Source organism: Gopherus flavomarginatus, chromosome 6 (genome assembly GCF_025201925.1).
Source record: "Gopherus flavomarginatus isolate rGopFla2 chromosome 6, rGopFla2.mat.asm, whole genome shotgun sequence".
NCBI lineage: Eukaryota > Metazoa > Chordata > Testudines > Testudinidae > Gopherus > Gopherus flavomarginatus.
Genome location: NC_066622.1, coordinates 37,949,069 through 37,976,258, shown reverse-complemented (window position 1 = coordinate 37,976,258; position 27,190 = coordinate 37,949,069). Strand labels below are relative to the sequence as shown.

The window sequence follows — 27,190 nt, the reverse complement described above, 5'->3', positions numbered from 1 at the left end:
CAGACCGCCGAGCCGTCGATGAGACCCACCTTCTACCCCGCCCCTTGTGCGACCCAAGCCGCCATTTGAGAGCAGGGGAAGCCGGAGCGGGTGGGTGGCCCTGGTTCTACGTGGCTGGTGCGGAGGTCCTGTAGATCCTCCCCTTAGGCGGCGGGGGAAATCTGTTAGCAATGGGCAGGCTTGCGCCCGCCCAGTTCCCAGAACCCAATAGGTACGTGGATAGTGCGGGGGAGCTGGTCTGACAACGGCCCCTGCCCGCCCCTCTTCTGTGACAATCAGTGCGACTTGCCCCACCTTTACTGCGCCTCTTGGGGCTGGGGCTCGCCCTTCTCCTCCGGGAGCGGCTGCGGCAGGAGCCGACTCCCTTTACTCACAGCAGGCTGCCTTGACTCGCTTCTTTCTGCTCCCTCCACCTTAGTCTCCTCCGGGAAGCAGGAGCCCCCGCTACTTGCAGGGAGGAGAGACGAGCTCGGGTGGCCTGCTGGAGCTCTGCTGAGCTCGCTGCTCTTCCCTTGGGGGCAGGGCCGTGGGGGAAGTAGCCTGGCAGTGGGGTGTCACCTCCACACCCGCCCCAGCAGTTGCAGTTTTGGATGTAGCTGGCGCTGCTTCTGTCAACGTGAGAGGCTAGGTTCCCCTAGCGAGTTTGGGCACTGCACGTTCCCTTGCAGTGACCTATTTGTGGATGTGTCTGTGCTCAAATTTGTCTCCAGCCCGTGTAGCAGCAACATGCAGGAAAACCACCTCAACATTGTATAGGCATCATCGACCTTAGACTGAGGAGGACGCAGCGCATGTGTAGTCACTGCGGGACCTGTGTTGACCCTCCCAGTCTTCCAGCAGCTGTCCCACACTGCCCCATTCACTGTTACACAGACTGTGCTAGTCAGATTTTTGAACGCTGCTCAAGGCTCACCAACCAGAAACCACCCTTCTGCCTTTACAACCTCCCTTGTGTTTTTGAAATGCCTTTTCCTGATTGCCCACCTTGACAAGCATACCTAACAGCCAGGGGTGAAAGTAACAAAACTCTTACCTGGACAAGGGCCTGGCTCTGGGCCCCTGGAAGGGGCAGAGCTGAGGGGTCAGCCTCCGTCAGCTAGCCCTACTGTGCTGCCTGTGGCTCCTGCCACTGCTGCGGGAGCCCTAGGTCCTTTTAAATCACCAGGCCCCAGAGTAGCTGCCTGTTTTGTCCCCTCCTCTCAGCAGCCCTCCCAGGAGTGTCCTTAAAACACAGCTGCATCAGCGCTTTAACATTGGCTATGTACAGGCCTGTACCAGCAGCCACTTCTTACTGGCACGCTGTATTGGCCCACTTTCACCTCTGCTAGCAGCTCACCTTTGTTGTGTGCAACCACCCAGCTGACCATGGCAGCGCCGTGCACTAGTTATGCTCCTGCCTGAATCAGACAGGAACTAGTGGTTCTGTGCATTCACAGCTACAGGCCACCGGTAGAAACTTTAACATTTTACACATGAGCAGATTACACAGGCAAAGGGGTATGACAGGAATCAGGAGAAGTGCAGTGTGAAAACAAAGGCCGTACATCAGGGAAACCACAAGGTGAGGGAGCACAACAGTAGATCTGGGTGCTTCACCACAGACTTCCTGTTTCTGCAAGGAACTACATGCCATGCTTTGCAGAGACCCCCACCAGCATGCTCCAGACCACTGGATACCTGAAGGACCCTGAAACAAAGACCTCTGCCTTGAACAGCAGGAAGGAGGGAGATGTGGTGAAGGATTCCAGTCATGGAAGCCAGGAGCTATTTGAGACTGCCACAGTCTATCCAGTGTCACCAGTCAAATGTGGATGAGCCTGATGAAGGGGAAGGGAACTTGGGTAAGTATGTCTATTCATTTTTCGTTACAATGTTTAAATTTAAAGATGGCACCCATCTCATCCCCAAGTTAACAAGACAAAAGATAGTGGCTTTTCATTGTTTTACTCTTATGAAGAAGGAGAGACGCAACAAACAGAGGTAAAGTTGGCAACTGCTTTTCTTTAAAATAAAATAAAAAATAAAATAATTGGAGATATACCTATCTCCTAGAACTGGAAGGGACCTTGAAAGGTCATGGAGTCCAGCCCCCTGCCTTCACTAGCAGAACCAAGTACTGATTTTTGCCCCAGATCCCTAAGTGACCCCCTCATGGATTGAGCTCACAACCCTGGGTTTAGCAGGCCAATGCTCAAACCACTGAGCTATCCCTCCACCCTTCTTTCCTCTATTGGGGTAGGCTGGAGAGGGACCATGCAAGCACTTTGTTTATGTACATTGGGATATCTGTTTTATCCTCCTAGAGATTTCAGTTCAATTTTCTGGAGATCCTCTGCAATCCTCTCCCAATGTTTTCCAAGGATAGCTGCCTTATTTCTTCCTCTGTGGGCTGGTCCACACTACGGGGGGGAAATCGATCTTAGATACGCAACTTCAGCTACGTGAATAACGTAGCTGAAGTCGAATATCTAAGATCGGATTACTCACCCGTCCACACCGCGCGGGATCGATGTTCGCGGCTCTCCCTGTCGATTCCGGAACTCCGTTGGGGTTGATGGAGTTCCGGAATCGATATAAGTGCGCTCGGGGATCGATATATCGCGTCTAGATTAGACGCGATATATCGATCCCCGAGGAATCGATTTTAATCCGCCGATACGGCGGGTAGTCGACGTGGCCTGTGGCAGGATACTTTTCCGTGCCCTTCTGTGATGAGTTTGACTGACACTATTGCAGTAAACAGGCTCATGGTATACGGGCCCCAGTGGCATCAGGAAACCAGTAGCAGCTGTGTTCTCTGTGCCTTTGACACACTCAGGAGTGAGATCAGCTAAAATCACCACCGCCTGTGGAAATAGTGCCAACATTCACTGCCATTGCCCTAGACCCATAGGGACCAAAGTTTTATAGCCTCATGTAACAGAAAATCCCTCCTCCCCACCCCAATCCATGGTAGGCTGTACATGGTTGGGGCTGGAAAGCAGTGCTGTGCCTAAGGCACTCTGAAGCTAAAGTGTCAATCAGCATTTCTTATTCAAATTATTTATGGGAATCAGGGGCGGCTCTAGGTATTTTGCCACCCCAACCACGGCAGGCAGGCTGCCTTGGGTGGCTTCCCTGCGGGAGGTCCCCAGTCCTGCGGATTTGGCAGCTTGCCTGCAGGAGGTCCGCCGAAGCGGCGGGACCAGCGGACCCTTCGCAGGCATGCTGCCAAAGGCAACCTGCCTGCCACCCTCGCGGCAACCGACAGAGCACCCCCCATGGCTTGCCGCCCCAGGCATGCGCTTGGCGTGCGGGTGCCTGAAGCCGCCCCGATGGGAATAAGGGAAGGGAGTTTTGAAACATTTTCCCTTTCCATTGTGACTGTAAATCCAATGGCACATCTGGCATGGCAGCCTTGAAGGGTGCCCCTCCATGCCTGTAGAGCACTTGACCCTGGAGAGGAGAAGAAAGAAGAGGATGAGGGAAGCAGAATTTTGCAGAACATGCCAAGCCAGTGCTGCACTGGACTGTGAACAAACGGCTTAGAGGGCCAATATAACCAAGAGCATAGAGAAAGAGGAGAAGAAACAGGGGCCAGGAGTCCCACCAGGATAAAGAGAGGAAAATGCCACCAAGACATAAAGGGTCTTCTCGGGCAGCAATCTTAAATGCTACAGATCTTCGTTGACCTCTGTAGGTCCAAAAATCCCAGACTCTCCACTCTCTGTAGTCCTTGGAGGACTCCATGTTTGCCATTCACTATATCCCCCAACATATCACATGTCACGTTACTACCCTTACCACTGCATGCCAGGAAACAGCAAGGAAAACCACTGCTTCACATACAACAACTGTGGTTCACACAGGTAAGTTTATGTGTAGCAATAATAGGCTACATTTGTGCATGCAAATGGACATAAGTATTTATTTCCTTTCTGATTTTAAATTTTCGTCTCGTTACATTGAAAATTTTGTATATGTTGCCTTTAGATTTTTTTTTGCACATTGTATTTCTGCACTCCTCTCTCCTCCACACTCAATAAAATTCTAGTTTTTGGAGAATCAAATTATCTTTATTAGTTCACAACAAATTTTGCAGAATGCATAGTAGTTTTCAGAACAAACAGTACTTGTAAATGCACAATAAAAACCACATAATTCAGAGCTTTAGGAAGACACACAGTCATATTACAAATGTATAGCAAACATTACACAGTTCTTAGTAGCACCCAAAGCTGCAGGTCCAGACAATACCACCCAGAGAACAATACTGTCTATGACTATTAAATTGCTCTTTCAAAGCCTCTGTTAATTACATAGCTCTATGTTGGGCTCTTGTAATAGACAGCAGACAGCAGCACCACGTCTTCCCTCCACTCTGGCAGTAGCTTTTCCCCTTGTCCCTCAGAGACGTTATTAAGGATACAATTTGGTCACAGCGGTCACAGATTCCATGAGTAACAGATCTCCATGTCTTCTTCAGCTTCAGCCCCAGGCAGCAGAGCTCAGGCTTCAGCTTCAGCTCTACCATAACCATACCCTGATTTTGTACATTTTTCCCCATGATTGTTCTGTGAAATTTGCTTAATTTTACTGTAACAAAATCATATTCATTAACATTATGCAGAACAACAAGCAGCTATAACCATTGGGATATTTTTCTTATTGAGATCCATTCTAGTGAATAAACACTGCCCTTCAGTCCACCGAAAGCATATTGTCATTCTGCACTTGCTGAGCCAGTAGTTGAATCTTTCCTTGGTGCTGTTAAGGTGGCCAGTGTACAACTTCATGAGCCAGGAGAACAAGGGGAGGCCGGGTCACGCAGAATCACTATTGGCATTTCGATATTGCCAATGGTAATCCACAACTCAAGAAAAAACATCCCTGCTTGCAACTTTCTGGACATTCCAAAGTTCTTAAAAATGCAGACATCATTCACCATCCTTGACCAGCCTCCATTGATATTGATGACACATCCCTCCCGTGATCCACCAATGCTTGCATAACCATAGAAAAGTAGCCCTTTCTGTTGGTTTATTCTGTAGCAAAGTGGGCTGCTGCCAAAAATAAGGATATGCATGCCTATCCAGTCTGTTGCCCCACTGCAGTTCGGGAACCCTGTTTTTGAAAATCCATCCATTGTTCTCTGCATGTTGCTGAGGGTCACAGGCCTGCATTAGCAGAAGATGGTTAATGGCCTACACGCTTGCATGACAATGACTGCCACCATAGTTGAGGATTTTCCAACTCCAAAATGATTTCCCACTGACTGGAAGCTTTCAGTACAGGATTACTACCAGAGTGCGATCACTTCTTGCTTCTGCATTGTTAATGGAGGTCTCATTCTGGTCTCCATATGCTGGCAGATTGGGACACACAGATCTAAAAATGTGGCCTTTTGCATCCAAAAGTCCTGCAACCACTGCTCATCATCCCAAATCTTCATTGTGATGTGATCCCACCAGTCAGTGCCCATTTCTCGGCCCCAGAAGCAGCACTCCCCTGTCTGAAGCTGCTCTGTGAATGCAACCAACAACCTTGAATTGTTTTTCTCTGTTCCTCAGCAAACTGCAAAGAAATCTACACATTCCCCATTGTTGCAGTACTTCCTGTGGGTCTGTAAATACAGGAGAATCATGCATCCTGTATTTGCAATATTCATGAGAACAGTGCTGAACTCTGCAGGCTCCATGCTTCTGTCAGAGATGGGAGACAATGAAAAGTGCTATGGAGGTTTGTGGGATTCTTTTAAAGGCATGAAAATTGTGGGATTTGGATGGCATTATGGGATGGATAAATGTGCATGCTAGGAACTTTACCCAAAGCTCCAGACATACCTGGGCAAATCCTTTCTATCCCACAACACATTGTGAAAAATTCGCAAAAAAGACATTGCAGTAGACAGCAGCATGTGGCACACTGGACCTTACATGGACACAAGCATGCCAGGTGAATACATACTGTACCAAAGCAAGCCGCCAAGTATGCATGCATTTGAGTGATATACAAACTTTGGCAGCTGTATGCCTACATAACTTGTGTCAATCACAGTTTGTAGTGTAGACATGGCCTCACTCCAGCCCTGGCCAAACTCACAATTAATGAAAAAATTGTGAGAGGTGGCAACACTGCATTATCCTCCCTCCAGCCATTCGTATGTACACATTAACCTGTGTTAATACCATTTTCCTGTCTGTACACAGACTTTTAAGAGGAAGAAGGATTGTTCAGTGGTTAGGGCACTAGCTTAAGCCATGGGAATCCTGCATTCAATTCCCTGATCACCACAGATTTCCTGTATGATGTTAGGTAAGGCCTTTCTGCACAGGGTGTTGCAAGCATAGATACATTACAATTGACAAATGCTTTGAGATCTACTGATAAAAGCATAATATAAGAGCTATAGTATTACTAACAGGTATTACTTCTCACATGTTTGTTCTGGGCTACAAATGTTTGTTCTTTACCAGTTTACAGATCTGTAATATCAATATATTTCTTGTATCTAGCAGACTGGGGTTATGGCTACACTTGCAGCTGTACAGCGCTGCCACGGGAGCACTCACACGGTAGCGCTTTGAAGTGCAAGTGTGGTCGTGGCACCAGCGCTGGGAGAGAGCTCTCCTAGTGCTGCAGGTACTCCACCTCCCCATGGGGATTAGCTTACAGCACTGGGAGCTGTGCTCTCAGCGCTGGGGCACTGTTTACACTGGTGCTTTACAGTGCTGTAACTTGCTGCACTCAGGGGGGTGTTTTTTCACACCCCTGAGCGAGAAAGTTGCAGCACTGTAAAGCGTCAGTGTAGCCAAGGCCTGGTATTGCGAGGCTTAAAGTTTGTAAACTTTACTAGCTGAACAACAGTTGTAGCTAGAACAAATGTATGGAGAGTGTGTAAGAGTGTGCAAATGTGTTAAGTACCTCAAGTTAATTAGCAGTCAATTAACTCATGGTATAAAAGTGTAATGGAAACAAGCCCAAAGGCTCAGAGTTTGTCTACACTTACAATGCTACAGTGGCCCCCTGTAGTGCTGCAGTGTAGACACTAGGTATGGCAACAGGAGGGATTCTCCCTTTAGCTAGGTAACACTGCTGTACAGCCAAAATGCTTCTGAAATAAATATAGTCCAACTTTACTAATTCTGGGTCACTGAGAACGAAAATGATGCTTAAAATTGTTGATTGGCTCTAGTTTTCAAGATATGCTATTGGGTCAGTATATACGACCCTTGACTTGGGAATGGCGGAGGATAAGTGAGTTATAAAGGGAAGGGATCTCAATTTGAACCAGAAATGACTAAAATACATCTTTGACTGGCTCTATGAATAAATCTATGACTGGGTTTGGACAGTACTTGCTTTTTAGGCAAAACAATGAATGATGCAATCTGAAGCTGGTATTGCATCATACATGATATGAATTGCATCATGTTATTCCTAGAAGTCATGGATGATGCAATCATAACGAAGCTTACATCACTCTGCTGAACAAATTGCCCTATATCAGCTCTAGAAATCATACAGTGTCCTGCTCTCTTATTTGTCAGTGTTTGATTTTGCAAAGGGACACATTTCTGTTTAGCCAAAGTGAGCAGAGATGCCTCGTACTTGTGTGAACAGTGCAGATAACTTCTGCTATGTTTGTGGTGAAGTGACTTTTGCATCACAAAAGCGCAGTCTAACCACTATGGTTAAGAAAGCCTATCATCTTTATTTTGGCTGCAAAATTGGAGATCAGGACAAGAGGTGGGCCCCACACATATGCTGCAACACTTGTGCAACAAATCTTCGCCAGTGGTTGAACAGGAAAAGGAAATCTATGTCTTTTGCAGTGCCAATGATTTGGAGAGAGCCAACAGATCATACCAGCAATTGTTACTTCTGCATGGTACCTCCAGTTGGGAAAGGTGTGTCAAAGAAGAAAAAGTGGACTGTGCAGTATCCAAACATTCCTTCAGCTATACGCCCAGTACCCCACGGAGAAGGACTGCCGGTTCCTGATGCACCAGAATCATTCTCACTTGAGTCAGACGAGGAAGAGGAAGAGGATGAAACTTCTGGTCCTGAACCATCAATGTCACAGGACCCACATTTTCTCCCATCCTCCTCCTCTGAACCACACCTCATAACACAAGGTGAACTGAATGACCTTGTCAGGGATTTGGAACTACCCAAGAGTAAGGCAGAGCTGTTGGGCTCCAGACTACAGCAGTGGAATCTCCTGGCAGGCTATCAGGGCAAATGGAGCCCATCAATGCTTGCAGACTATTGCTGGACAGTGACAAGAGATGCTCCATTTAATGAATTCAAGAGACAAGCCAAGAAGCACCGAGTAGACACTGAATAGGACTAAACTATGTACATAATAGTTTTTTGCCTTTTGTTTCATAATAAATTTTGTTTATATAACCCTTTGCTGATTTTTAAAGTGTTACATAAACAGGACAGGTGAAATATTATCATGTAAAGCAACCATAAACACATGAAATGACCTAGGTTTACAATTTATGATTAAAACTCTACTATCTACGCAATATACAGACATAAAATGTAAAAACTTAAATATTGTAGAAACAGTAGCCAATCAGTTGTTTTAATTGTCATATTTGAATTCAGCACATCAAAATACATAATAAATATCACATTTTATCTCTGAAGCAGATGACTTCTCAAAAATTGTAGACCAGTGTAATCCACCTCCCCAAGAGGCAATAGTTAGGTCAGCAGAAGAATTCTTCTGTCAACCTAGCGCTGTCTACACAGAGACTTAAGTCAGCTTAACTTTGCCACTCAGGGTGTAGATTTTTCAAACCCCTGACCAACATAGTTAAACCAACCTAATTTTCTAACTTAAGCCAAGTCTCAGCCACTTTTGTCTCCTGGAATAATGCTTTGTAGCGCATATACATTTACATTTACAGTCATGTTAACTGCAGATCAGTTAACTCAACACCCATAACTCTTGTCTAAATAGGCCTGTGGTGGCATGGAGATTTTTTCCAATCAGTCATATTTAGGGCTTGTCTACGCAGGAAAATAACAGTATAAACAACTAAGGTGTGAATTTAAACCAGTATAGCAGTATACTTCTATGTGTGGAGATTTATGCCAGCCTAAGGCCTAACTTACACTAGAAAAGCTTTACTGGTATAGATATGCCAGCAAACTCTTCCAATGTAGTTGCAGTTTCTACTAGCAAAACCGTGCTTTTGACAACATACCAATTGTCAGGACAAAATAAGCTATACTGGTAAATATACTTTTTGAGAATAAATACATTAAAAGATTGTGAAGCACCTTGAGATCTACTGTTGAAAAGCACTATATAAGAACTAGATATAATTGTTAGCCAGTATAACTGCATCTACATTAGTTTTTTTCTGGTGTAAAAATGTAATAATCACCCTCCTTACCAACATTGTGATAACAGCAAAATTTTCTAGTGTAGTCACGGTCTAAGTGTCTTATTTTAATTTAATTTATGTCACTTTGGTGAGGGTTTAAGATCAATCAATCAAAAAAAAGGCACTCATACCAGAAAATGCGTCCACATGGGGCATTATAACAGTTTAACTATAGTAGTATAACTGGTAAAATTTTCCCATGTAGACATGCCTTTATTCTCCCTTCTTACCCATTGCCACAGGCTTGTCCTGCAAAAAGAAAAAAGACCAACAAATAAAACCGATATGATATCTCCAAAAGGCAAGACCAAAAGGCATGTTTTATAAACATGAACTGTACTTTTCCTGTAGTTTTTTGTTAAATTGTTATATTAAACCTTGTGTCCAGTTTTGCCCTCAGATGCATGTGTACAACTCCTATTAAGGCCTTGAGAGTTGTATTCACATCTGACTGCAAAATCTGGCCCAGGAAAACAAGCAATTTTAAGCCATTTAAGCATTAGTTATACAGACATACTTAATTTGTATAATATTGTGTTAAGGAGGCAGGTTTTGGCAGAGCCTGCACTGTGCACTTTATATAAAGAGTTGTAAAATATTAGATAAACAAGACAACATGAGACAAAAGAAACCAAAGAAAAAATAGTGAGGAAAGGAGAAAATCATCCCATGATAAGTGATATTGATAAGAGACTGCTGATTAATTTTTAAACTTGTAATAGAGAGAAGCCACACAAAGCCTACTGTTATAGGAGAGAGAAGACGACACAGTCACAGAACAAGTGAACATATGTAGGGAAGAAGCTAAGCCAAATTCCAAATAGCTAAACAGTGAAGCATTACAAAGTAATATAGCCACTGCACAGAAAAAGAAACACAGAACAAGGAAATTGAGCAACAAAACAAAATTATCACAACACAAAAATAGAAGCAAAAATAAAAAAACAAACCAGTCAAAATAAAGTAGAAGTTATTAGTGTCATTCTGGGTTGATTTGTTTCATGGTCATGTTTGCTTAGGTTGACAGTACAATACAGAGTCTCTTAGTTGATGTGTGTCATGCTCTTATGTGTCCAGACACATAGTGAGATCTTCTGTGATGTTCTGTCTGAAGCTATGTACAAATGTGAGCAGTAGTGTGGCCGGTGATTAGAATGAAGGAATGGAAGTCATCACTCCTGAGTTCCATTCCCAGGAATGCCACTAATCATTGTGTGATCTTGAGAATTATCTTCTGTGCCTCAGTTTACTATGTGCAGTATCAGTACATATATTTTTAATCTACTTGACTGGGATTATAAAATTTAGTTTCTAAACTGCTTTAAGATCCTCAAAGTCTTAAACTTTTGACACCATTTAATTGCAATTTCACTGCATTTAAATTAATGGATAAAAACAAATATGGATAAACTAGAAGGAACAGCAAAGTCAAGACTACTGTTAGAGCATATCTACGCTACAGTGGCACAGCTGCAGCTGTGTTGCTGTTTCATCCTGATGTAGATTGCCTACATCAGTGGAAGGGGTTTTTCCATTGATGTAGGTAAGCCACCTCCCTGAGTGGCAGTAGCTAGGTTGACAGAAGAATTCTTCCATCAATCTAGGGGCATCTACCACAGGTGTTAGGTTGGCTTAACTGGGGGGGTTGGAATTTTTCATGCCCTGGCAACACAGCGAGGTTAATCTATATTTTAAGTGTGTATCAGGGCAAGGTGAAAAAAGTAACAAAGCAAAGACAAATAAATCCGCACACAAAGTTCTCAGGGAAGAATGGCTATAACAGTACTTCACTTTTACCTTTGACCTACAATATTTCTGTCACTTGGTGCAAAAGAAGACCAAGGTAAATAGGTTGTAAAGAAAGCATCTCAAACAAATCAAGTCATTAAACCAAGCAATAAAAATCTAAAAGGTAAGCTATTAAAAAAAAAGCTATGACAGACTAAGAAGAAGCTGCTTATTGCAGTTATCTGTAGCCTTGTTATATTTTACAGCTAGGCCTTAAAAGGGTTTTATGGACCTTATGTATTTGGTATGGTAAAAGATAGCGGAAGAGTAATTATTCCCCCCGCCCTACCCTGCCATTTTAAATTTAGATTGCATACATGTTTAATGCACAACAATGGGACATCCTAAATATGAAGCTACTATCAAGGCAGCAAGCTGGATATTTCTGGAATGGAAAAAAAATGGAATAAGCAGTTCATATTGGTTCATCTCAAAATGTCCTGGTGGTAAGAGTAAAGAAAAATAACAAGAATATTGCAGTGCTAAACTTTTAAAGTAATTGATACTCACATGAATAATTGCTGTTTGGGTTATCTGCAGTATATACTTTTTCTCCCATGGTGAGTCACAACAGCTAGATCTTAAAGAGGACTGTTATTTTATTAAAATGGCACCTAGCACATTTTAGGCACCAGACAACTTCTCCCTCTCCCCAAGAGCGTGTACAGTCTAAAATTTATCAGTGGTGGGTTAAATTCTGCAGTCTTCCTTCACCCACAACTCCCATTACCTTCACGATAAGACTAGAACCTGCAAATGGATCCATGTGGGCAGACTCCTGCAGTCATCCAGAGCCCATTTAAGACAGACTCCACACAGGTGTACCTGAGCAGATCCATTTGCAGGATCTAACCCCAAAAGATTTTTTATTTTTTAAGTAAGGACCCATTTAACTCATAATCTATGTTGCTATAGTTATGTGCTATAAGAATAGAGAAATCTCATGCTTTATGTCCTCTGAGTAAAATATGCCCTTCTTCTACACGGGTCGCTTGCTGGTGGTTTCTCTGCAGCTTGAGGTCTTCAAACCATTTTTGAGGATTTCAATATCTCGGTCCTGGGATAGAGGTTGTTATAAAATTGGATGGGTGGGGTTCTGTGGCCTGCCTTGTGCAGGAGGTCAGACTAGATGATCAGATTGGTCCCTTCTGACCTATGAGTCTATGAGTTTAACTTTGCCACATGGCCCTTATGAGACAAGCTTAGGTGTAACAGTCCATCAATTGTATATGGTTGCTATAGTTATATTGCACTCCACTCCAGTGTATATTTTGAAATAGATTTTTATAGGGCTGTCAATTAATTACAGTTAATGCCTGTGAATTAACTGAAAACAAAATTAACGCATTAATAGCATATCTGTGGGTGGGGAGGGAGGCATTGGTGGCAGAGGTGCTGAAGTCCCAGCCCAGAGCTCTGCAGGCGGGTTGGGGCGGGCTGTAGACAGGTGGGCTGTAGAGGGGCTAAAGCCCCAGTCTGTAGATCTGTGGGCGAGGGGGAGGGGGGTCGAGGACAGAAGCCTGGAGCCCTGAGTAGGGCTGATGCCCCAAGCAGGGCTGAAGCCCAGAGCCCCCAGCCTATATTTGGAAATATAGAAACCTCCCCAAAAAATTAAATAAATGATATTCTAATACTAACGGTGTGATTAAAAGTGTGATTAATCATGATTATTTTTTAATCTCATGATTAATTGCAATTAATTTTTAATCACTTAACAGCCCTATTTTTAAAATGTATTTCCAGTGTCAAACCAATTTGTTTTATTACCTTGTTTATCTCTTGAGACTTAGCAAAGAACACGTTCTGCACTAGATCTCTGGATGTATTTTCATGACCTTTATATTTCTCTAACTTGTGTGGAGGACAATGCTCTTGCCAGAGGGTTGCTTTTACTACATGCATGATGCCACAACCTCTTGTGCTAGACACCTTTGTGTTGCATTGCAATTACCTCCACATTTATTGCAAGCAAAACTTCTCTTCATTTACTGACCATTGTATTCTTGGTCTTTATTCCCATTTTAGTTAGATGTGCTTCAGTTCTTTCACCATCTATTAATTCTTTTGCTTGAAAAATACATTTTTCACTATCCCTGCAGCTGTACGCAATGTTCTTTGAAAATAAATGGACTTGATATTACAGTCTGACTTGAACTTGGTTGTTAGTTTTACCAAAGCTATTCCAGATTTGATTTTATAATCCACATGTTAAGTGTTCATATTCACATGATTCAGAGATGGTCTACACAAACACATGCACCAAAATCTCTTTTAAAAGTGTTAATTAGAACAGATGTATTTCAGTGCAAGTCTGTGTGGACACTTATTTCAGACTAGAAGTGTTCTGATTTAAATTTTGCTAAGGTAAATTGAAATAGGCGACAAAAATAATATCTCTACACAGACTTTTGCAGAAGTAAGAGAAAGTATGAATTAAAACTGATTTAGATAGTTTGGTGAAAGTTCGTGTGTGGATCCCCTGAGTCATGTGAATATGATGGATTATAAAATCTACCAACCCAGGGAGAAGATAGCCATCTTCCTTCTTGAGGTTGAGTGCTAGCTAAGTTGAGGAGGTAGATGCATCACTGACAGCATAGCTAGCAGGTGGATGAAGAAATGGCTAAAACAACACGAATAAAAGGGCCCCAACTCCTTGTGCTCTCCTTGATCTGTTCTATGACAGTGGTGGGGAGTTTAGTCGACGAAAGGCTGTTAAGAATCTCCAGGGCCAGGAAAAGGACTGCCTTCAGGGTGCACTTATAACTGAAAGACACTGAGAGACGATTTGATCAACCATCTAATAGAGGAGAAGGCAAGGACGGCCTGTGACATCCTTGGTCTCTGCAAAACACAATGAAGAAAGGAGATGGAAGTGAAGTGGAGAGATGAAAGGACCAACATGTTGGGAAAAGGAGAAGGTGCAAGAACCATTGGAGGAATCAAATTCATCATCAACAACAAAGGATCTTGAAAAATCATCTCCTGCAAGTTCAAATCATCGCACATTGGAGTGCTACACCTCCAACTGAACAAGAACAGCACTCTCAAGATTATTCAGATATATACTCTCACAAGCACAAGTGATGATGAAGTGGAAGAATTCTATCAGGAGCTCGAGGAACCCTTACTCAAAAATCCACATATCCACATATACGATCGTGATGGGAGATTTCAGTGCCAAAGGTGGAAGAGAGAAAAAAGGTAAAAAGTTAATTGGAAGGTATGGTATTGGCGAACGGAATTCACGAGTAGAGCAACTGGCAACTCTGGCGGAGACAAAAGAAATGTTAATTGTTAACACCTGTTTTAAGAAGGCAGCCAAGAGGAGGTGGACATTCATTGTGCCCAGTGTGAAGAACAAGAACGAGATTGACTATATTCTGATCGATAAGTGGTGCATTGTACAAGACATCTCAGTAGTACCATCATTTAACATTGGTAGTAACCATCGCTTGCTGAGAGCACGGCTCAACTTCAACAAAAAGGTGGAGAAGAAAGCTCTACAGATGGCAAATCAGAGACAGTGGCCAAAAATATTCAATGAGGCAATCTTGAAAGTGAATGTTTCCAAGGAAGACTGGAATCTTATAGATAACTGTGATGTGGATTATATAAACTTCACTAATAAGTTGAGGCAATGCATGAAATTATCCAAGAAAGAAAGACTGAAAAGAGCGAAGGGAAGAATCTTGGAGGAAACGCAGAACCTGCTGGAGAAGCGGAGGAATAGGAAGCGAAATGATGGTGACAAACTTGAGTACTCCCTCCTCTGCAAGTTGATAAGAAAAAGACTAAAGGAGGACTTTGAAAAGTACCAAAAATGAAAGGCTCTTAAAGACGGCTGAAGATCACAGAAGCCTTAAAAAATACAAAAGAGAACTGCCACTGTACAGGTCAACAATAGTGGCATTGAAGAACAGGGACAGAGTGATTGAAAGAACAGGGATGGAAGTGGTCTGCAAAGATTTCTACATTGAATTGTTCATGTCTCAGATAAATGTCCCAGTACCAACACTTCAGCAGACCAACGAGCATGTACTCCCAGTCTTTCTCAGCGAAGTTCGACATGCAGTTCACCAAATGAAGGAAAAGCCCCAAGTAAAGATGGACTGACAATCCAAATGAAAAGAGCTTGAGGCCAAGACCTCTGGGAAACCCATGCTCAGAGGTTTAGCCATTACTTGGAATTACAGAAGATAATCATCTAGCTGGAAGGAGTCCAACACCATTCTGCTGTAGAAGAAGGGCGATCGTGAAGATCTTAAAGAACTATCGTTCAGTATGCCTGCCTTCACATGTCTACAAGCTGTTCACCAAAATAATAACAAACTGACTCTCACAGAGTCTGGACGAGCAGCAGCCAAGAAAGCAGGCAGGCTTTCAAAGGAATTTAAGCACAATGGACCATATTTTCACTATAAACTAGCTATTGGAACACTCAAGGGAATACAAATTCCCTTTATGTGTTGCCTTCATCAACTATGAAAAAGCATTCAACAGTGTAGAGATCAATGCAGTGTTGAAAGCTCTTGCATACCAGGGCATCGGCACAAACTATATCAAACTATTAAAGGAAGAAAATTCTGACTGCACTACAGATAACTTTATTTGATACTCCCCTTCGCATCCCAGTTAAGAAAGGTGTGAAACAAGGAGACACGGTTTCACCGAAACTCTTCACAACCTGCCTCTAAATAGTAATGAGTTGGATGAATTGGAAGGGTGGAATCAACATCAACGGAGAGCAGTTAAACATCTCAGATTCACGGACAAAATTGTGTTGATCACCAAAAATACTATCAAACTACAGAAAATGCTGCAAGAAGTCAGTACAAAAAGCAGCCAAGTAGGACTGAAAATTAACCACTCCAAAACTAAATTTATGTGGTCTGATACCTTGCCAAAAGCCCAAATAACAATCCAGGGAGAACAAATAAAATAAATTGAGCAATATGTCTGTTTGGGCCAAGAAAGTAACCTGTGCCACGATCAGGAAGGTAAACTCTTGCAAAGAAAGAAAGCAGGTTGGTGCGTATTCAATTCTATCAAGGATGTCCTCCAAGGAAATATCAACAAGGCCACATGCGCCAGCCTCTTCAACTCAGTGGTACTGCAAGTAATGTTGTATGGCAGCAAAACATGGGCACTGACGAATACAGAGGAGCAGCAACTGTCTGTCATGGAGGGGGCAATGAAAAGAAGAATTCTGGGTATTTCAGTCTGCCACCAGGTCCCCAATGAAGTGATCAGACAGCAGAATGGAATGCGGGATGTCATTGCTGAGAGTAGGCATAGTGAAATGCAATGGGCTGGGCATATAGTGAGGCTCACTGACAATTGATGGACTGTAGCTGTTGCTGAGTGGTACCCATGGGAACTGAAACGACCACTCAGCCGATCTCCAAAGAGATGAGATTTTATTGTGAAAAGACATGGCTGCACATGGAGAAGGAAGGCCAGGATCCAAGAAGATTGGAAGACTTACTGTGATCAGCTAAATCTGTACAAGGGCCGAAGGACTGATCGATCAAGGTGAAGGTGATAAAATCAGAGGAATTGTTTGATAAAACTGATAACTAAGTGCCTCTAAGGCTGGAAAGAAATTGATTTGACATTGCAAAGATTTGTATATAACATCCTTCAGATTTATTATGTAGGTCTATAACAATGGCCAAAAGCTTCCATTGCAGGTGGTTTCTTGTAAATAAAGTGCATTTTTCCCAAATGATAGTCTTACATGAATCAGAATATTCTTGAATTTTTTAATGACTTTGTCTACCAGTTTGCAGTCCTCTGCATGCTGTCACTAAAAGGTATGTGCAGCGTTCCCCTCTGCTGTTATCTGGACTGGTGATCGGCTAAGTCACTCCAATCTTTGACTCTGAGAGCCAGCCTTACCCTGCTCTGCTGTGAGAACCCCCACTCCTGGACTGTTCACACACAGCCTCTAGCATGTAAACTGTGCAACCGAATGACACTAGCCAATCTCTCTGGTCCCAGACACAACCCTAGGAACCTCCATTTTGCAGTGTCCAGTTAGGGCCTCTGGACACTGCAAGCTTATAGGAATTCGTCAATTTAATAAAGAAATTGATATGTACCAGGTTTGTTATCCCCAGGGGAGTCTCTCACACATTTCAAACCAAACGCACTGCTTCAAGTAGAATAAACAAACAAATTTATTAACTACAAAGATAGATTTTAAGTGATTATAAGTCTAAGTCTAACAAGTCAGATTTGGTTAAATGAAACAAAAGCAAAACACATTCTAAGCTGATCTTAACACTTCTCATGGCCTTACAAACTTAGATGCTTCTCACAACAGGCTGGCTGATTGCCCTTCAGCCAGGCTCTCCCTTTGATCAGCGCTTGGTTATGATGTCTGTAGATGGAGGTGGAAGAGCATGGCAAACGATTCTCCCTTTTATCATGATCTTTCTTCCCTCTTGGCTTTGCCCTCTCCAACCCTCAGAGTCAGGTGAGCATTAACTCATCACAGTCCCAAACTGACCAAAGGAAGGGGGGTGACTCACTCGAGAGTCCAGCAGATCCCTTTGTTCCTGTGAAGCTGGGCTGGGTTTGGTCCCATACATTCTCTGTTGAGGTGTGAACTGCCCCTCTGCTTCTGGAGACTTTTTGCCTAGGCTTGCTTTAAGCCATGAGGATACATTTTCAGCCTCATAACTATATACATGAAATTACAGCCTTTAACATTACTATAACAGTAATTACTATAACATTACCATAACAACAATGCTCAGTACATCATGAGCCTATCGAAGACACCCAACATGACAAACTTTGCATTAGATACCACACAGTCATATTATAAGGATGAACATGGTGGTGCTGGGTGTTCCTCCGAGGTACAGAACATCACAGTACGATATTGTAGATATTCAGTGTCTCTGGGCTTTTTACATGGAGGATTTATGAGATTTCAGTGCAATGCCACTTGCTTCTAGGAAAATTTGAAAACATTGCAACCAGCTCATCCAGTTCTCTGCTACACTCCCTTCTAGACTACAGGATTCAGATAGCTTCATTCTATTTTTGCCAATATTTAGTTTTCTTCTGCCTTCTTGCAATGAAATTGTGACACAGAGGTGTTGTTAAGAGACAACTTTTCCTGGCCCCAGTCTTTAGACATGGCTCAAGTCACAAAAGGCCAATTGATCCAGCCTTATGACTGGGTCAGTTTCAGTTGACTCCAGTCACCGCTACGTGCACTGGGTATCCAGTTTGTTTACAAATGCAGTGAAGTTTAATTAAATCACTGAAGTTATGTAATATCTGGCACCTAATTATCTGAACCTGCCCTTCCCTATATCCTATTGATTCAGCAGACATGCTCAGTAAGGATATTCTTCCTTCAAAGCAGTCTTTGACAACTAAAGCTGACCTTTTTCAGCTTTCAGGATATGTCTACACGACAGGATTATTCCGATTTTACAGAAACCGGTTTTTTAAAACATTGTATAAAGTTGAGTGCACGTGGCCATACTAAGCACATTAATTCAGCGATGTGTGTCCATGTACCGAGGCTAGTGTCGATTTCCGGAGCGTTGAACTGTGGGTAGCTATCCCATAGTTCCCGCAGTCTCCTCCGCCTATTGGAATTCTGGGTTGAGATCCCAGTGCCTGATGGGGCAAAAAACATTGCCGCTGATGCTTCTTGGGTACAGCCGCACCCCCCCCCCCGTCATGCAAGTAGCAGATAACCATTTCGCGCCTTTTTCCCTGGGTGAACTGTGCAGACGCCATAGCACAGCAAGCATGGACCCTGCTCAGCTCAAGACAGCAATCATGGACGTTGTAAACACCTTGCGCATTCTCGTGCAGTCAATGCTGAACCAGGACCTACAAAACCAGTCGACGAGGAGGCGGCTATGGCAGCACGGCGACAAGAGTGATGAGGACATGGACACAGAATTCTCTCAAACCATGGGCCCCTGCGCTTTGGAGATCCTGCTGGTAATGGGGCGGGTTCTAGCCGATTTTGGGCCTGGGAAACAAGCACAGACTGGTGGGACCGCATAGCGTTGTAAGTGTGGGACGATTCCCAGTGGCTGCGAAACTTTTGCATGCCTACGGGCACTTTCTTGGAACTTTGTGACTTGCTTTCCCCTGCCCTGAAACACCAGAATACCAAGATGAGAGCAGCCCTCACAGTTGAGAAGCAACTGGCAATAGCCCTCTGGAAGCTTGCAACGCCAGACAGCTACTGGTCAATCGGGAATCAATTTGGAGTGGGAAAATCTACTGTGGGGGCTGCTGTGATGCAAGTAGCCAAAACAATCATTAAGCAGCTGCTACAAAAGGTTGTGACTCTGGGAAATGTCCAGGTCATAGTGGATGGCTTTGCTGCAATGGGATTCCCTAACTGTGGGGGGGCAATAGATGGAACCCATATCCCTATCTTGGCACCGGAGCACCAGGGCACCCAGTACATAAACGGAAAGGTATACTTTTCCATGGTGCTGCAGGGGACAAATGTCGCAAGGGACATTTCACCAACATCCAAGTGGGATGGCCGGGAAGAGTTCATGACACTCGCGTCTTCAGGAGCACTACTCTGTTTAAATGGCTGCAGCAAGGGAATTACTTCCCAGACCAGAAATTAACAGTTGGGGATGTTGAAATGCCTGTAGTTATCCTGGGGGACCCAGCCTATCCCTTGATGCCATGGCTCACAAAGCCATACACAGGCAGCCTGGACAGTAGTCAGGAGTTGTTCAACTACAGGCTGAGCAAGTGCAGAATGGTGGTAGAATGTGCATTTGGCCATTTAAAGGTATGCTGGCGCACATTAATGAGTCGCTCAGACCTCAGCCAAACCAGTGTCCCCATTGTTATTGCTGCTTGCTGTGTGCTTCACAATCTCTGTGAGAGTAAGGGGGAGAACTTTATGGCGGGGTGGGAGGCTAAGGCAAATCACCTGGCCGCTGATTACGCGCAGCCAGACACTGGGGCGATTAGAGTGCATCAGAGAAGCTTTGAAAACCAGTTTCATCACGGGCTAGGGTACAGTGTGACTGTTGTGTTTATTTCTCCTTGATGAAACTCCCCTCCCCCTTGATTGACTCAATCCCCGTAAGCCACCCACTCTCCCCCTTCGATTATCGCTTGCTTCCTAAGGAAATAAAATTACTCTCATTTAAAAATCATGTATTCTTTATTAATTAATTATAAAAAGAGGGCGAGAACTGACAAGGTAGCCCGGGTGGGGTTTGGGAGGAGGATAGGAGGGAAGGAAAAGGCCACTAAAAAAAATGTCAAAATAATAACAGCCTTTTGGTTGGGCTATCCACTGGGGTGGAATGGGCGGGTGCACGGAGCCTCCCTCCACGCGTTCTTAGTCGTCTGGTGGGTGAGGAGGCCAAGGAACATGGTGAGGTGGGAGGGCAGTTATACAGGGGCCGCAGCGGCACTATGTGATCCTGCTGCCGTTCCTGAAGCTCCACCATACGCCGGAGCATGTCAGTTTGATCACGCAGCAGCCCCCGAGTTGCACCCCGCCACTGCTGATCTTCCTGCCGCCACCTCTCCTCACATTCGTCCCTCCTGTCCTCACGTTCGTCCCTCCTGTCCTCACGGTCACTGGCATCTTTCCTGTACTTTGATACCACATTCTTCCACTCATTCAAATGAGCTCTTTCATTGCGGGTCACTTCCATGATTTCCAAGAACATTTCTTCTCGCATCTTTTTTTTCCGCTGCCTTATCTGAGATAGCCTTCGGGACGGAGTAGGGAGGCTTGAAAATTTTGCAGCTGCATAAGGGAGGGAAAAAAGGGAGAGAAGTATTTTAAAAGATACATTTTACAGAACAATGGTCATACTCTTTCACGGTGAACAACACTGTTCACCTTACATAGCACATGTGTTTTCATTACAAGGTCGCATTTTGCATCTTAATATTGAGTGCCTGCGGCTTTGGTGTTAGAGATTACAGACGCAGGTCCGGGCCTCAGAATTCGGCTTGCATGTGGCCATGGTAAGCCATTGTTTTTCAGCTTCTGCAGCATTCATATATCCAGTGCCCTCCTTTCCCAAATAGCAAGGAAAGCCCGTTGAGTGCTGCTGCTTTCCTGTTAACGTGCAGCACCAGAACTGCCCCCATCCAATTCCCTGGGATGATCGCTTTACCCCTCCCTCCACCGCGTGGCTGGTATCATGGAAGATCGCTGCCAGCCACCCTCCCCCCCACCGCATGGCTGGTAGCAGGGAAGATCCCAGCTAGCCAAACGCGAAAAAGCTCAGTGCCAATCACCCCGCCGCCCCCCCCCCCCCCCCCCGCTTGGCTAAATGCAGGGAAGGATTTCTTTTAAGCTACAGGCAAACAGCCCAACCATCTCTATCCCCTTAATTAAATTCCAGAATTTCAACCAGGTTACCATGAATGATATCACTCTCCTGAGGATAACACAGCAAGATAAAGAACAGATGTTGCTTGAATGCCAGCAAACACCGGGACCATACGCAGCTAGGCTTTGTCATGCAATGATACCCAATTACTTGCTACATGCCTGGCGTGGTCAAGTGTCCTACCATGGAGGACAGAATAAGGCTGCCCTGCCCAGAAACCTTCTGCAAAGGCTTTTGGAGTACTTCCAGGAGAGCTTCATGGAAATGTCCCTGGAGGATTTCCGCTCCATCCCCAGATATGTTAACAGACTTTTCCAGTAACTTTACTGGCCGCGAATGCATCCCAAGTCCTCAGGGCAAATTATTAAAAAACACTTGCTTTTAAACCATGTTTTATATTTACAAAGGTACACTCACCAGCGGTCCCTTCCATGGCTTCTTTGTGTGGGAGAGTTGATTGTGAGTGCTGGGAAGGTAATTCCGTCAGGGTGAGAGAAAGCTCCTGGCTGTTGGGGAGAATGGAGTTATGGTATAATTCCCCACTCTGAACCTTAGCGTCCAAAAGATGGGGTACCAGCATGAATTCCTCTAAGCTTAATTACCAGCTTAGAACCTGTAGTGCTTCCACCAACCAGGAATTCCAGTGCCTGGTACACTCTGGCCCCTCCAAAACCTTACCCGTGGACCCCCAAGACCCAGTCCCTCTGGATCTTAACACAAGGAAAGTAAACCCTTTCCCACACCATTGCCTCTCCCAGGCTTCCCCTCCCTGGGTTACCCTGGAAGATCACTGTGATTGAAACTCCTTGAATCTTAAAACAGAGAGGAAAATGCACCTTCCCCCCTCCTTCTCTCTTCCCCTCCCAGATTCTCCCTGAGAGAGACAGTAATCCTAACACAGAGAGAAATTAGCCTCTCTTTCCCCCTTCCCTCCTTTTTCCCCTCCAATTTCCTGGTGAATCCAGACCCCGTCCCCTGGGGTCTCACACCAGAATAAAAAAAAAATCAGGTTCTTAAACAAGAAAAGCTTTTAATTAAAGAAAGAAAAAACAGTGAAAATTATCTTTGTAAATTTAAAAAAAATAGAATAGGTACAGGGTCTTTCAGCTATAGACACTGGGAATACCCTCCCAGCCTAAGTATACAAGTACAAATTAAAATCTTTTCAGCAAAATACCAATTTGAACTCCTTTCAGCCAAATACACATTTGAACTCCTCCCAGCCAAATACACATTTGCAAATAAAGAAAACAAGCATAAGCTTAACTCGCTTTATCTACCTAGTACTCACTATTTTGAATCTATAAGAACCTGTATCAGGGAGATTGGAGAGAAACCTGGTTGCACGTCTGGTCCCTCAGCCCCACAGTGAACAACAACCAAAATCTAACAGCACACACACAAACCCCCCCCCACCTCAAGATTTGAAAGTATCCTGCCCCCTGATTGGTCCTCTGGTCAGGTGACAGCCTGGCTCACTGATCTTGTTAACCCTTTACAGGCAAAAGAGATATGAAGTACTTTTGTTCCATTAACTCTTAACTATCCGTTTATGACAGGAGTGCTGTGTGCTCTCTGCAAGCTCCTCCTCCTCATCTTCCCCGTCCAAAGAATCCTCAGGCATGGCTGAGATTACCACCCCCACCTCGGAATCCACGGACAGGGGTGGGGTAGTGGTGGCGGACCCCCTTAGAATTGCATGCAGCTCAGCGTAGAAGCGGCATGTTTTTGGCCCTGCCCCGCACCTTCCGTTTGCTTCTTTGGTTTTCTGGTAGGCTTGTCTGAGCTCCTTAACTTTCACATGGCACTGTACTGAGTCCCTGGTGTGGCGCCTCTGCATCATGGCCTTGGAAATTTTTTCAAATGTTTTTTCATTTCGTCTTTTGGAACGGAGTTCTGTTACCACGGAATCCTCTCCCCATGCCGTGATCAGATCCAGTACCTCCCGTGCAGTCCTTGCTGTAGCTCTTTTTCGTTCTCAGGAGACTGCATTGTTACCTGTGCTGATGAGCTTTGTGTGGTCACCTGTGCTGGTGAGCTTTCCACAATGGCCAAACAGGAAATGAAATTCAAAAGTTCGCGGGGCTCTTCCTGTCTACCTGGCCAGTGCAGCCGAGTTCAGATGGCTTTCCAGAGTGGTCACAATGGTGCACTGTGGGATACCGCTCGGAGGCCAATACCATTGAATTGCGGCCACACTAACCCTAATCCAACATGGCAATACCAATTTGAGCGCTACTCCCCTTGTCGGGGAGGAGTACAGAAATCGGTTTTAAGAGCCCTTTATATAGATATAAAGGGCTTTGTTGTGTGGACGGGTGCAGGGTTAAATCAGTTTAACGCTGCTATATTCGGTATAAACGCGTAGTGTAGACCAGGCCTTACTCACTTCATATGGACTCGCAAGTGCTCATTTCTTCTCAGGAACAAGCCATTTTGGTTTGATATCTCTTATTTTCCAAAGTCCATAATAAACACTGTATTGCTCACTAGTTTGATATCTCTTATTTTCCAAAGTCCATAATAAACATTATATTGCTCACTAGTTTCCCCTGTAGATGTAGGCACAGTAAATTACAGAAAAATGTCATCTCAGGGCACTGTCACCCTGATACTGAAAAGTCAATAATGTCTCTCCCTAAATAAGCCCTAAACCATTTAATAAAAATGTCCATTGTTTTATACTACTATAGGCTGGTGTTTCATCAGTATCTTTACTGGACACAATACAAATTTTTTCTTGATTGTTCTGCCTCTTGTTGTCAGTGTCTCACCCTTACTATGGTGTGAAATTGATGAGCTATGCAGCACTGATAAGAGGTAATAGGACCAGGAACATCTTAGAGTTAGCGCACACATTTTTCAGAGGACTACCAGTAAAAATGCAGAGTGGTTTTAAAACCAGAAATATGTGGCTTTACACCAAAGTCTTTTCCCCCTAATGCAGCACACACTGGGTGGAGTGCTTTGATAAGGTGTTTTCTCCCAGTTTTGGTGACTAAATCTACAGTTTTTAGGTTTACAAACTAAGTGCTTGGTGAAACATTTAATACAAATCAGCAGTATGTTATTTCCCATGTAACACATAGTTTGTGATGCATTATTTTTTCATGTAGGATTATAGTGCTTGTTAGCAACATGGTTTTAACTAACAGAGATGCAAGGAAAAGTGTCATTTTTCACTATTACACAATTCTTGTTAAAGTTTTCTAACATACACTGAACAACATTAATTCCTCGACGAACAACTGAAGACCATGGAATATGTCATACTTATCTTGCCCAAACTTATATCTATCCTTAACTTTAATTTACTTCCAAATTTTCTGAAAAGATATGTTGGTATAAATAAATTGAGTCCAAAGCTACTTTGTTACACTGGTGGAAAACCAGCATTGCACAGATGCAAGGGAGCCCCAAAATTGAAATAGTAGGGCCAAATAATGCTTGCAGAAGACAAGGGGAGGCATATACAAGTATCCAGGGACAGAATTTGCCCATAGTATTTTTTTTAAAGGTAGAAAAAGTATAAGAAAAGTTCACCTCTTCCAAGTGTGTCTGTTCTATTCTGTTTTGCTTTCAGACTGTTTCAGATATATGCCACTGTATTTATAGTTGTATGAAAATATACTTGCATTTTTAGTTGTATGAAAATATACTTGAGGCTTGGCACATCTCATTGTGTCTTCTTTTACACACAGTATAGATTAAAATGAAGGCACTTAAAAACATTAATAATGCTAAGCACTGACATTCTTGCAGTATACAGAGATTAGTGAGAAATAAACAAAAGTCCTCTGTACCTGAACAATTATACATTCACTAAGCTCTGTTTATACTCTGTATAATCAGAAAATCATCAGTGACAATCTATCATAACTCTTTTGAACCTTTATCAGTCTGCATAATATGGAGCTGTAAAAGTGTTAATACCAATAAACTTTTTATAATATAGCTGCCAGGTTATTGGAAAGTTATTATGCAAATGCATTAGCTTATATATACAGAGAGAGAGAGATTTTAAGGGGTTTCACCTTGCCTGGAAGAGTGGAGGATGGCAGATTAACGGAATACCAACTCTTTTTTGTCCCATGACTGCAGAGGTATTAATGGGCCACTCAGCAGTTCTGGCTGGGGGCCCTACCACTACCCCATCCCTGTCCATGGACACTTGCAAGAGGGGAGTCTCATGCAACGGGGATGAGGATTTTGGGGATGAGGAAGATGAGGAGGAGAATAGTGCACAGCAAGCAAGTGGAGAAACCATTCTCCCCGATTGCCAGTAACTGTTTATCACCCTGGAGCCAATACCCTCCCAACCCTCCCAAAGTGGGCTCACGGACCATGAAGCTGGAGAAGGCACCTCTGGTAAGTGTACCTTTGTAAATATAATGCATGATTTAAAAGCAAGCATGTTTAATGATTAATTTGCCCTCAAGACTTGGGATGCATTCGTGGCCAGTACAGCCCCTCCTTTTAAATGGCCAACCCAATGGATGCTTGGTATGGGAAAGGAGGGTGCTGCTGTTTGAAACCATTCCCACATGTTATGAAGGTTGAAGAAGCTGAAAGACTGTGGCTTACCATGGCTGCCTGCAAGCCGAATTCTGTTGCCTGGCCCTGCGTGTGTGATCTCTCACACCAAATTGGCAGGCCCTCAATATAAGAGTCAAAATGCGACCTTGTACCGAAAGCACATGTGCTATGTAATGTTAACAGCTTGGTTCATCGTGAAAGAGTTTACCCATTTTTCTCTAAAATGTGTCTTTTTAAATACTACTCTCCCTTTTTTTCCTCCCACAGCTGCAACTGTTTCAATGCTCCCCCTATCATCTCCATCCCAGAGGCTAGCACAGATAAGAAGGTGAAAAAAAACGCACTCATGATGAAATGTTCTCTGAGCTCATGCAGTCCTCCTGCACTGAAACTGCTCAGCAGAATGCTTGGAGGCAAACAATGTCAGAGTCTAGGAAAGCAGAAAATAAACGCGAAGGCAGGAGGGATGAATGAGATGAGAGGTGGCAGGAGCAGGAAGACAGGTGGCAGGAGCAGGAAGAGAGATGGCAGCAGTGCGATGAGTGAAGACTGGATGCAATGCTGAGGTTACTGGGGGATCAGACTAATATGCTCTGGCCTCTGGTGGAACTGCAGGAAAGGCAGCAGGAGCACAGACCGCTGCTGCTGCCCACCCTTTTCCCCAAATTCCATAGCCTCACCCAGATGCCCAAGAACCCGGGGCAGGGAGGCCCTCCAGGCACACAACCACTCCACCCCAGAGGACTGCCCAAGCAACAGAAGGCTGGCATTCAATAAGTTTTAAAGTGCAGTGTGGCCTTGTTCTTCCCTCCTTCCCTCCTCCACCATCCTGCCTGGTGCTTCCCTTCTCCCCCACCACTCCTGGGCTATCTGGGCAGTTATCCCCTATTTGTGTGATGATTTAATAAACAATGCATGATTTTAAAACAATAATGACTTTATTGCCTCTGAAAGCGGTGATTGAAGGGGGGGGGAGGGTGATTGGCTTACAGGGAAGTAGAGTGAAACAAGGGGATGGGTTTTCATCAAGGAGAGACAAACAGAACTTTCAGACCATAGCCTGGCCATTCATGAAACTGGTTTTCAAAGCTTCTCTGATGTGCAGCGCGC

General features: G+C 44.0%; 3 protein-coding genes across 7 annotated transcripts in view; 1 reads left to right on the top strand and 2 right to left on the bottom strand.

Annotated features, from left to right (window-relative positions):
* Positions 1–392, bottom strand: part of RAF1 (Raf-1 proto-oncogene, serine/threonine kinase) — a 118,838-nt gene extending 118,446 nt beyond the window's left edge. Inside the window, exon 1 of one of the 3 annotated variants that reach the window (XM_050957785.1) lies at positions 295–392. The gene's annotated coding sequence lies outside the window, so the exon portion shown is untranslated. Of the gene's footprint in view, positions 1–29; positions 272–294 lie in introns of those variants that run through there. The other 2 variants (XM_050957797.1, XM_050957784.1) reach the window with 2 other exon arrangements.
* The window catches only part of LOC127053342 (uncharacterized), a 42,304-nt gene extending 18,880 nt beyond the window's left edge, over positions 1–23,424 (bottom strand). The window contains exon 1 of the mRNA XM_050957911.1: positions 23,190–23,424. Within this exon, the coding sequence (XP_050813868.1) occupies positions 23,190–23,387 (198 nt within the window). The 5' untranslated portion in view covers positions 23,388–23,424. The remainder of the gene's footprint in view (positions 1–23,189) is intronic.
* LOC127053346 (uncharacterized) lies at positions 14–26,968 on the top strand. 3 transcript variants are annotated; one of them, XM_050957917.1, is made up of 4 exons: positions 14–90; positions 1,620–1,841; positions 5,550–5,718; positions 7,815–8,391. In XM_050957917.1, exons 2-4 carry the CDS (start codon positions 1,806–1,808, stop codon positions 8,327–8,329), a joined length of 720 nt encoding a protein of 239 aa, XP_050813874.1. In that variant the 5' UTR covers positions 14–90; positions 1,620–1,805; the 3' UTR covers positions 8,330–8,391. The 3 variants fall into 3 exon arrangements, 1 of the variants encoding a protein (XP_050813874.1); XR_007775001.1 differs by lacking the exons at positions 14–90; positions 7,815–8,391 and adding exons at positions 25,646–25,912; positions 26,348–26,968 and having other exon boundaries at positions 803–1,841; XR_007775002.1 differs by lacking the exons at positions 14–90; positions 5,550–5,718; positions 7,815–8,391 and adding exons at positions 25,646–25,912; positions 26,348–26,967 and having other exon boundaries at positions 803–1,841.
* Positions 26,969–27,190: the final 222 nt, after the last annotated feature.

Excerpts from the sequence above, each read along its gene's own strand:
- LOC127053346 (XM_050957917.1), top strand. The coding sequence starts at position 1,806 with ATGTGGATGAGCCTGATGAAGGGGAAGGGAACTTGG. Across the intron at positions 1,842-5,549 it reads TGAAGGGGAAGGGAACTTGG|CAAACTGCAAAGAAATCTAC; the intron begins GTAAGTATGTCT and ends TCTGTTCCTCAG. Across the intron at positions 5,719-7,814 it reads CAATGAAAAGTGCTATGGAG|TGCCAATGATTTGGAGAGAG; the intron begins GTTTGTGGGATT and ends TGTCTTTTGCAG.